The sequence below is a fragment of the Auxenochlorella protothecoides genome (genome assembly GCF_000733215.1).
Source record: "Auxenochlorella protothecoides strain 0710 unplaced genomic scaffold scaffold33, whole genome shotgun sequence".
Taxonomy (NCBI): Eukaryota; Viridiplantae; Chlorophyta; class Trebouxiophyceae; order Chlorellales; family Chlorellaceae; genus Auxenochlorella; species Auxenochlorella protothecoides.
This window is the reverse complement of record NW_011934206.1, coordinates 158,483-168,444: the sequence shown is the minus strand read 5'-3', so window position 1 is coordinate 168,444 and position 9,962 is coordinate 158,483. Positions and strand designations below refer to the sequence as shown.

Sequence of the window (9,962 nt, the reverse complement as noted above, 5' to 3'; positions counted from 1 at the left end):
GGGGGGAGGAAAGGGGGGAGTAGCGTCTCGCATGGTGTGGCAGCACGGGTTTCGACACCGATTGCAGAGAGGGCGTAACGGAAACAGGCATGGAGGACTGCTGTTCCAATCGCAGCCAGCAAAGAGTCCTCCAAACACACTCAAAACCACCAAGCAGGCGCACTGCACGGCCCCCTACCGAGCCCCCGAGCTCTGGGAGGTGGTCCCTGGGACCGTCCTCACAGAGAAGGTGGACGTCTGGGCGGCGGGGTGTGTGCTGTACTGCCTCGCGTACCGCGAGTCGCCCTTCGAACGCGCCACGGGCACGACGGGGGGCAGCCTGAAGCTGGCGATACTCAAGTAACGGGGGCTGGGAGGGCGCAGTGTGTGCGGGTTGGGTCTTGCTGTTGCCGAGCCCCTGCCCATCCTCCCTGGCGACCGCCCTTCATCCACGTGCTCACATCACTTTGGGTGCAGCACTGCTTCGTCCTTCCGCTCGACAGCGCCGCACACTCCACCCCCCCCACCGCTCGCCCCCTGCATCCCAGTGGCGGGTGCACATTCCCCGAGGAGCCCAAGCACCTGGCCTGCCTCCAGCCCCTCATCCGCGCCTGCCTGGAGCAGGACCCGTCCAGGAGGCCAAGCGCCGCCGAGGCCAAGCTCATGGCCCAGACGCTGCTGGAGGAGGCGGTGCGTGACCCAGTCGGTGGGCTGGAGGGCGCAGGGGGACCCTTGGCGCACCTCACTGCACGCGCCTCGCCGGTGGCGGGCCTGGAGGGGACAGGAGTCGCTGGCCCTGGTGCGCTCTGACCCCCCCCAGACCTTTCGTCCATGCGACGCCGCTTTCATGGTGATTTCCCAGGCGACCATCATGCCAGGCTGCACTGCCGTGACTTTGTGCAGCATCATCCTCCCTGCTGTACCATGCGCACTGCGCGACCTTCTTGTAGAAATAAACGGGGGGCGGGATGGGTGACAAAGCCATGCACGGCTACGCAGGAGGATTGGGTGCAGGAGTGAGGGCCCTGCATGCTACGCGCCCAGCATCCCAAGCGCCGTCTCCAGCCGGGCCCGCGCCTCCGCCTCGCCCTCCCCCTGCCGCGCCCGCAGCGCCTCCAGGTTCTCGCCCAGCGCTGCGACGGCGGGGTGCCTGGGCACGGCTTGGATCCAGGGTGGCAGGAGCGCGCCCGCCATCCTCGCCCCGCGCTCGGCGGCGAGCGCGGGGGTGATGGCTGGAGTGGCGCTCACCGCCGGCAGCAGCGCCCCAGCCAGCAGCCGGTCCAGGGCCAGCTGGCGCGCCCAGCCACCAGGCATGACCTCGTCCAGCAGCGCCAGGGAGCGCAGCAGGCGCAGCGCGCGGTTGAAGCGCGCCGCGGCGTGCAGGCGCGCGCGCGGCGCGGCCGCCAGCACGGCGGCGGGCCGCACGGGGGGCGGGCCTGCCAGGGCCTCCGCGACGGCCTCCTCGACCGCCGCCCGCACGCCGGCGTTCAGTTCGGCCACCGCCGCCTCCTCCCCCGGCAGGTGGTCCTCCAGCGCGGCCAGCAGCGCAGCCGCGCCACGTGACTGGCGCACGCTTAGCGGCGACCAGGCGCCGGGCGCCAGCGCACGTCGCGCAGCCGGCAGCACGAGGCTGGACACCAGGCGGGGGACTGTGAGGTCGTCCTCGTTGTTCGTCGTCGTCGCCGCGGGCCCACCCTCCCCAGCCGCCCCCTCCTGTTCATCCCCCTGCCCGAAAGTGAAGAGCTGGGAGTACCAGGCCAGGTCGGTGAAGGGCGCGCGCGCGTCCAGGGGTTCCCAGGCCAGCAGCTCCAGTCGGACCCAGGGCGCGAAGAGCGCGGGCGCGGCAGCGGCGACGTAGGCATCGCGGTAGGCCGCCGGCTGGCGCCGCCGCCAGCCGTCCAGCTCGGCGCGGACCGCGCGCAGCGTGCCGTACGGCTCTGCAGCATCCAGGAAGAGCGTGTCTGCGGCCTGCGGGCGGACGCAGGGGGGGGAGGGATGATCAGATGGGGGGAGACGGTCTGCAGCGACAGAAAGCAAAAGGATTGCGGCAGTCGACGCCCGGCTCCCATTGCTCGAGACCAAGCACAGGCTCACACTGCACTGCGTCGAACATGCACCACGATCTCCCCGATGTCCTCAACAAAAATATGAAAATCAAGGCCCCAGCCTGCCTGCAGGATCTTGTCGCGCGTGTTCCGATACTCGTCCACGTCCCCCTCGGACTCGCTGGAGGTGGCCCCGTGGAACTCCAGCTCGGGGTCGGGGCTGCCTGTCGACCCTGCTTCCCTCACACCGGAGCCCGGCAGCGCGGCAACGAGCCGCTCCAGCGCGGCGTCGCCGGCCTCGGCCTTGCGCTGCGCCTCCTGCCGCGCCCAGGCCCCCGCATTCCTCCCGAATTCGTCCAGCTCGGCGGCCGGCGGGGCGCCATTGGCCGCCGGCGACGCGGCGCCAGCGAAGGCCGCCGCCGCCTCAGCCTCCGCGCGGGCGGCAGCGAGGTCGCCGCCGGCACTCAGCACAGATCCAGCGGCCGCCGCCGAGGCCGCGGCCTGCGCCGACAGTCTCGCCCAGCGCGCGGCGCGGCGAGCGGCGTGGGCGGCGTGCCGCTCCGCCGCCGCCGCCCCCAGCTGCTCCTCCATCACCTCCACCACGGGAGCCTTCTCCTGCAGATGGTATTGAGGCGAAGGCTGAAGTAGGAGGCGGCTGTTTGCCTCGTCAGCGGGGCATGTATTGCTCTGCAGAGGTTTCCCCGCTAGATCACCCCCACAGGGAGCCATTACCCCTCACTCAGATGCACTCCATGGCCTCACTCATCCCGGCCCCTCCATCTGCGTCAGGACCCCAACCCCCCCCCCACCCCGACACAAACCCCTCCTCGCCTGCAGCATGGCGCACAGGTCGGCTGCGTAGGCGCGCATGCGCTGCACGTCCACGTACTTTTCAGAGGCGCGGTCCAGGTCGGCGCGCAGGGTCTCCACGCTGGCGACGGCGGTGCGCAGCGCGGCGGCGGTCCGGTCGCGCTGCTTAGCTGCCGCCAGCGCGCGCGCGCGGCCATCATCCACCGCCGCCCTGAGCGAGGCCAGCGCCGTGGCGCCCGCGGCGGCCAGCGCCGCTCCCGCATCCTCCGCGGCGCCGGGGTGGCCGGGGGGGCGCATTGCGCGGGGCGCGGAGCGTGCCGCCGCCGGCGGCGCTGCCCCTGCGGGGCCGGGGACCAGCGCCGCCCGGTGGCTCAGCCCGCCCATGCCCTTGGTGATCTGCTCCTCCGCCCAGGCGGCCTCCTCCTCGTCCAGGTCCTGGCGGAGAGAAGCGAGCGTCGGGGGTGTCGCAAGGTGGGGCGTGGCTTGATAGGGGTCGAAGAGGCAAGCTGCAGGCGATCACCTGGGCTGCTGGTGCTGCGGCAGGGCCGACCAGGGCCTGCCGCAGCACCAGACCCTTTCGACATGCCCACTCCTGGAGGCAGACACCCTCTTCCCATCTTCACAATCTCAGGTGCACTGCGATGCTGACAACGGGCCCACCTGCGGACCGAGTTGTCCTGGGGCATCGCTCCGCGTGCCCAGGCCAAACACCATTCGTCCCCGGTCCTCGTCGTCCGCCTCGGCGTCCGACCCACTGGGGGCAGCGCCCTCTTCGGTCAGCTTCCTGTCACGCGCCCTGCGGGGAGGCGTCGGCAGTGAGGCGCAGTCGGTCAGGCGGGCTCGGAGCACCAGCGCTTCAGACTTTGAACTGCATGTTCAAGATCTTTTTATGAAGACAGGATGACTTCAGAGTATTACATTGTCTTTCTCGACGACACCCATCAACACGCAGGCACACAGCATTGTCTTGCGATGCCCGCATATACACGTCCTTGCCCCGCCGCACCTGAGATCAGTGCCTCCTCCCATACCCGCCGCCAAAGGCACATAGTCCGGTGCAAGGTGGGCCGACCTCAGCCTCTCCCGGGTCTCCTTTGCTCTCCTGATGGCATCCGCGCTCGGAAGCGCGCCGCCATCAGAATCACCGCCAGAGTCGGAGTCTGCATTCGATGCCAGCACCCCTGACGGCAGTGGCGGCGGGGGCGGGGGCGGGGGCGGCGGGGGCGGTGGGGGCGGTGGAGAAGCAACTGTCTCGAGGGGCCCGCCCTGACCATATGGCAGGGAGGAGCTGGATCTGGGCCGTGCCAGGCCAGCTGTACCTCCTGACAAAGTTTGCGCAACAGATGGCTTGGGAGGCCCGGCTTTGAAGCTGCCCGCCACCACAAAGGCGGGCTGTGCAGAGGCCACAGGTTTCCTCAGCATCGAGCTCTGCAGCTCCTTCAGCCGATCAGCGCTGTACTCGCCTGGTGAGGAGGTCGAAAGGCAGGAGCTAAGCAGCGGTGTGAGGAGCAGGCCCAGTCGTGAGTCCATCCAGATCCTCCACTATCATTGAGTTTACTTCAGACCACCACCCCTTACAGAAACACACCAGCAGACGACACTTGTGTGCTGGCTGGCCGGGCTTCCAGTCTCAACTCCCTGCTCTCAGGGCGAGCGATGCCCGCGCCCCTCAGTTTGCGGCGCTCGGGTCTTACTACGACGGGCAAAGCAGCCTCCCCATCCTCAGCATCATCCTCGAAGCTGAGCAGGGACTTGCGCTCCGCCTTCTGTCGGGCCTGGACTGCAGGCCGTGGCGCCTTGGCTGGTCCAGATGCAGACAAAGGTTCCTGATCCGCCTCATCCTCGTCATCGAAGGACAGGGCGGACGTCTTGCGGAGATTTCCCCTCTTCATCCCCTCGGGTCCCTCTCCAGCCCGACCTCAGGCCATGATACCAAGGCTAGATACCATGCCAAGCAATGTAATTTTGTACCCTGATGACTTGCGACAGTTCGAGGTCGTATTCGCACCTCGCGCAGAGCTACCTGAGGCCGAGTCTGATCAAGTGTTCCTGCTGACGTGCCCATCAGGCGCCCTCGTGTGGGCGCCACACGCAGGGACATGCAAAGTGGGCCGAACACATCGTCGAATGCGGGTTGCACATTCAACCGAGATCCAGACTCAACAAGCAATACATTGCATATGTGCAACATGTGTCGTCACGCCAGGGGCAGGTGTTGACGAGCTGGTTCCAATGTCGCCTGGGTGACCACAACCGAGTGTCCAGACCAGCGGTCGATGGCCCAGAGGACCGAGAAGAGCAGGCTGGTCTCGGCCATGTCTGGATCCCTGTCGGGAGCATGTGTGAGCGCGATCGTGCAGCCGCTGGACGTGGTGCGCACACGGATGCAGGTGGACGTCAACCGAGGGGTGCACGTGAGTGCCTGGGGCACCCTGCGCACCATCACTCAGGAGGTAGGAGCGCCTGGGAAGGCGGGACCCTCGATTTAAAGAGGCTACTTACATTGTATGTCCCCATCTCGATGAGTTGTAGCCTGATGCCTGCCCTGCATCCCTCCCTCAGTCACACTGGACGGGGCTCTGGCGGGGCACCCAGCCGACCGTCATCCGGCTGGGTCTGGGCGCCGGTCTCCACTTCTTCCTTCTGGAGACCATCAAGCCCCTGGTCTCCCAGCGCCAGCCTGACGGCTCACTCAAGCTGGGCGCCCTCCAGGCCGCGTTTGCAGGTGGGGTGATGAGGCTGTCTTTCCACTTGCGTGTGGCCATTGCCGACCGAGACACCCCGCCCGTGCCGTCCACAACCCCCTCATGGCAAATTCAGTACGTGACTCCCCCTTTTCCGACCCTTCCCGCTCCAGGGGGCTGCTCCCGCGCCATCGCCGCCGTCGTCTCGTGCCCCATCACCGTGGTCAAGACGCGCATGGAGTTTGGGAGCGTGCAGGGCAGCAGCACGCTGGGCGCGCTGCGCGCCATCACGCGCGCCGAGGGCGTGCGGGGCCTGTTTGGCGGCCTGGGGCCCACTGTGCTGAGCAACGCCCCCTTTGCGGGGCTGTACTACATGTTCTACACCCGCCTGCAGGTGTGTGTGTGAAGGGGGGACGGTGTTGGGGTCGGGAGGGGGTTCACTGTCGACCCAAGGGGGGATCGCTGCCTGCACACCCCATCCTCTCGTCACGCCCTGCTGCGGGTGCTGGCCGGCGCGGCCATGCACAGGCCTGTCCGCCCAGCCCCGACTTCCAACGACCCCCAACCCCCTTCTCCCCCTCCTCTGCAACAAACTCGCAGTCGCGGCTGAACGAGAGGACAGCGTGGCGGCCCATGGCCGTCAACCTGCTGTCCGGCACGGTGGCCGCCGTCTCCGCCACGCTGCTGACTCAGCCCTTTGACGTGGTGCGGACCCAGGTCCAGCTGCGGCTGGTGCCGCGGGCGGCGGGGGCGGCAGGGGCGGCCGCGCCGCACCTCTCCGCGCTAGGCATGCTGCGCCACATCAGCGCGTCCCAGGGCGCGAGGGGCCTGCTGGCGGGGGCGGTGCCGCGCGTCGCCAAACGGGCGCTGCAGACCGCACTCATCTGGGTGTTCTACGAGGAGCTCATGGGGCGGGCGGCGGTGGCGGCGCGCGCCGCCGCCGCAGTGCCGCCAAAGTGAGCCTGCGCCGTGCCGGCCACGCCAGTGCAGGGTTTGAAGGCCTTGCAAGGCCTCCTTGTGCCATTTTACTTCATCAGTGATGCGACTCGCAAGGGTGGTCCGGCATCCAGAGAGGCTTCGCCCACCGCATAGTACGGGGGGAAGCCTCAGCCTTCAATCGCCGGATTTCAAAAGCCGGCGGGAGTCCGCTCGAAATCCCGGATTCGAATCCCAGCCCATTCGATAGTACAGGGCCATCGAGGCGCCCGGGCCGCTCCCTGTTCTGCTCTCATCACTGTAATGAGATAAAGTGCAGAGAACCGAGGGAGCACAATCGAAGTTGTCCTTGGGCAGATCGTACTGGTTTGACATCGCAGATCCCTCTCGAGCATCTGCGGCCGGCAAACGGACCAGCCAGGACGCGCAGCCATACACAGGGCCCTCCCACGCCTCTACCATCGCATATTGAAGGGGAGGGATATACCTCGAAAAGGCTGCCAGTCGAATTGGCATTGGAGGTGCGCCTGCGAAAGTAGGGTGATGCGTGCCTCGAAGGGTGTTTTAATAGCTTCGAAGCCGGGTTGCACTTGACGCTGAACAACTATCGCGTCCCAAATCAAACAGGAGTGATGGAGATTTACCGTGACGAGCACTTCACATCCATGCGCGGCGTCCTTCTCGGTGAGGGGGGTGGTCACGCATTCAATCTATTTGGATGGCATCGACCTCACACTACGGCAGCAAAGCCCTGCTCCGACCCACCAACCGCCATCTCACAATGTGCAGATTCCACACGCCCTTCTCCATCCGGCTCCAAACATCATGGTAAGTCCAGGTCGCCCCTGCGAGACATCACCAGCGCATTCAACGCCGGGCCAATGAACTGTCTTCGATCCGGCCACCAGCTCGCATCAGTCGGCCAGCCAGCAGCCCGCGCCGCCTCCAAGCCGTCTAGCACTCCCACCCTCGCCAAGACCCTGACACTGAGAAGCATGAGGTAGCCCCCAGGCCCATCACTTGCCTCACACAGTTGACCATCACTTGCCCACTCCCTTTGCACTGCTTGATGCAAAGGGCCAGGACCTCACCATGCAATGCCAGACAGTGCTGTCGAGGCACCGAACCATCCCCTGCGCTGATACAGCGCCATTGTATCCCCCTTCGCATTTGAAATGCACACTTCCAAGCTGATACAGCGAAAAGCAACACAGAGGTGGGGGTGCAGGGCATATGCATGGGTCCCCTGGGGAGGGGTGAATTCATTCAAAGAAGGGGCGACGTGAGTGGGATACCTTCAAAGGAAGGTGTGTCGCTCTGGCTCGTCTGATGATCCTTCTGGCCACTGCTCCCCAAATGGTGCCCAGCCATCTTCATCACCAGCTGCCGCCCGCACCGCCCCCCCCGACGCTGTGCCCGCCGCCCCACCCGCCTCCGAAGCCAGAGGCGCCGGACTCCCGCTGCTGCGCCGCGACGCCTGGGTCGCGCAGCTGGAACTCGCGGGTGCCCGCCCAGTCGAAGGTCCCTGTCTCCCGCGCCTCCCCCGTCCACCGCCCGATCATGTCGTCGGTGAGGTACCAGGGGTACATGCGTTGGAGCATCAGAAGCCGGAAGCTGAGGTCGGTGTTGAGCACCTCCTGGGCGGCACGCTGGGCGCGCTCCCGCTCCTCAGCGGTCGACGTCTGCTGCTGCGTGGCCGGCTGTCCCTTGCCAGTGGGGGCCCCAGGCGGGGTGGACACGTCCTGCCGGCAGATGGGGCAGTTGGTGTGGTTGTCCAGCCACTGCTCCAGACCTGGAAAATTTGTAGTAGTGGAAAAGGGGGAACACGTTTATGGAGAGGTGGAAGGTAGTGAGTGGAGACGACCGGGTGAGCAGAATGCAGGTGGGGGCTTGGCCATGCAAGGGGCCAAGGTGGACAGGGAGGGATGGGGAAACAACAGCCATCGAGCAGCACATGAGGCAAGGTCCAACCATTGTCATAAAGCCCAGCACCACAGTGCCCTGTGCATCCCCGGGACCTGCCCCATCCCAAACCCACATGGCTCGCAGAAGGTGTGACCGCAGCGCAGCGTGACCGGGGTCTTGGCGTCGCCGTCCCCGGAGCCCTCCTTGGCGCCCTCCTGGCCCCCGCTCCGGCGGCGCAGGCCCACCCCGGCGTCGCCCCCAGGCAGGAGCGGCGCGGACGGGGCTGAGCTGCTGCTGGCCCTTGCCTCGTCGGCGGTGGATGAAGGCACTGTGCCTTCCGCGCCCTCACCGGGGCCAGGGGGCGCGCTGAAGTCCTCCAGACACACTGGGCAGCTCGCAGGCCGGGACCAGGCATGCGTGCGGAGGTTGTCCTGCTCACGCTTGATCTGCAGAGGGGGTGGAGTTGCGGGGAAGGAAAGGGTGAGAGATGGGGCGAAGTGACTGGATCTCTTGTGCAAAGCGATTTCTCTGGCGCGGGCATGATGGGTGCAGAGTCACAGGAAGGGTGCGCCAGGAGAGCTGCCCAACAGAGCCCCCGCCTCCCAGCGCCACACCCAATCACACGCGGCGCAGACCTTGTCCAGCATGCGCTTGCAGGCCTTGAACTCCTTTTTCCTGCGCCAGTGCTTCCTGTGAGGTGGATGTTCGAGGGTGGTGAGCATCATAGCAGTGGCCAGGATGGGAGTGGAAGCAAGGGACACTGTGCAGCCTGGGTGCGCCCCTCAGATGGACGGCAGAGAATCATGCTCAGTGCCCCTGCGCAGTGCCCCTGCGCAGTACCCCTGCGCAGTACCCCAGCACACCGCCCCGCGGACCGCTGCAGGCCTGTTCTTGACCACTGACCAGGCCCGCCAGGAGGACATTGACCTCCATACGCCCCCACACGAGAAAAAAGCTCTGCATCTGATCAGCTCCCACCATAGGTCCACGCACCACATGGACCCCCCGATCACGGCGGCGACGGTGCCGAAGATGCCGACGCCAACCCAGTCCAGTCCGTCCTCGCTGTCATGGCGGGGACCTGGGCTGCCGGCCAGGCCCAACCCCACGTCCACCACCATCTGCTGCACGGCTTCCCCCGTGAGCTGGCGCCGCAGCAGAGGCCGGGCGGCGGCAATGATGGCGGCCAGGTGGGCGTCGGGCAGCGCCTTGGTCGCGCCGGCCCCCGTGGAGATGTACACCTGGCGCTGGTCCAGGGCCAGGAGCAGGAGCACGCCATTGTTGCAGGCCGCGCTGCCCACGCCCCACGCAGCGTGCACAGCGTGGGCAAAGGCCTCGGCCGCGGCGCCGGGCTCCTGCCCGGGGTCCACATGCATGGACCGCATGAGGGCCACGCCCACCTGCCCAGGGGGAAGGGGGGTGGTGTGGGTGGGGGAGTGTGAAAACTCTGATGAACAGCTGGTCATGTCCGAGAGCTCAGTAACCTCACCCATACTATCAATACTGATGTAGGCCTGAGTCTGAGCAGGGAGCATCCACTATCCGCACAGGGTCTCCTGGTCCATGGGCAGGTCACACACTGCCACGACCTCCAATTTACCCC

The 9,962-nt window shown here is 66.7% G+C and overlaps 4 protein-coding genes across 4 annotated transcripts in view; 2 read left to right on the top strand and 2 right to left on the bottom strand.

Annotated features, from left to right (window-relative positions):
* F751_3084 (Serine/threonine-protein kinase 16) overlaps window positions 1–789 on the top strand; it is a gene marked incomplete at both ends in the record, with an annotated part of 3,011 nt that extends 2,222 nt beyond the window's left edge. Inside the window, 2 exons of the mRNA XM_011398952.1 lie at window positions 158–339; window positions 528–789. Coding sequence (XP_011397254.1) covers window positions 158–339; window positions 528–789 — 444 coding nt within the window. The remainder of the gene's footprint in view (window positions 1–157; window positions 340–527) is intronic.
* Window positions 790–1,011: 222 nt separating this feature from the next.
* Window positions 1,012–4,726, bottom strand: F751_3083 (PAX3- and PAX7-binding protein 1; the record flags this gene model as incomplete). The annotated part of the gene is made up of 6 exons (XM_011398951.1): window positions 1,012–1,269; window positions 1,459–1,947; window positions 2,091–2,367; window positions 2,872–3,088; window positions 3,503–3,630; window positions 4,653–4,726. The coding sequence occupies 6 exons, from the start codon at window positions 4,724–4,726 to the stop codon at window positions 1,012–1,014; spliced, it is 1,443 nt and encodes a 480-aa protein (XP_011397253.1).
* A 384-nt stretch (window positions 4,727–5,110) lies between these two features.
* Window positions 5,111–6,478, top strand: F751_3082 (Solute carrier family 25 member 38; the record flags this gene model as incomplete). The annotated part of the gene is made up of 5 exons (XM_011398950.1): window positions 5,111–5,287; window positions 5,397–5,559; window positions 5,692–5,912; window positions 6,119–6,223; window positions 6,476–6,478. 5 exons carry the CDS (start codon window positions 5,111–5,113, stop codon window positions 6,476–6,478), a joined length of 669 nt encoding a protein of 222 aa, XP_011397252.1.
* A 1,352-nt stretch (window positions 6,479–7,830) lies between these two features.
* Window positions 7,831–9,962, bottom strand: part of F751_3081 (Lactase-phlorizin hydrolase) — a gene marked incomplete at both ends in the record, with an annotated part of 6,183 nt that continues 4,051 nt past the window's right edge. Inside the window, 4 exons of the mRNA XM_011398949.1 lie at window positions 7,831–8,246; window positions 8,493–8,805; window positions 8,995–9,049; window positions 9,338–9,759. Coding sequence (XP_011397251.1) covers window positions 7,831–8,246; window positions 8,493–8,805; window positions 8,995–9,049; window positions 9,338–9,759 — 1,206 coding nt within the window. The remainder of the gene's footprint in view (window positions 8,247–8,492; window positions 8,806–8,994; window positions 9,050–9,337; window positions 9,760–9,962) is intronic.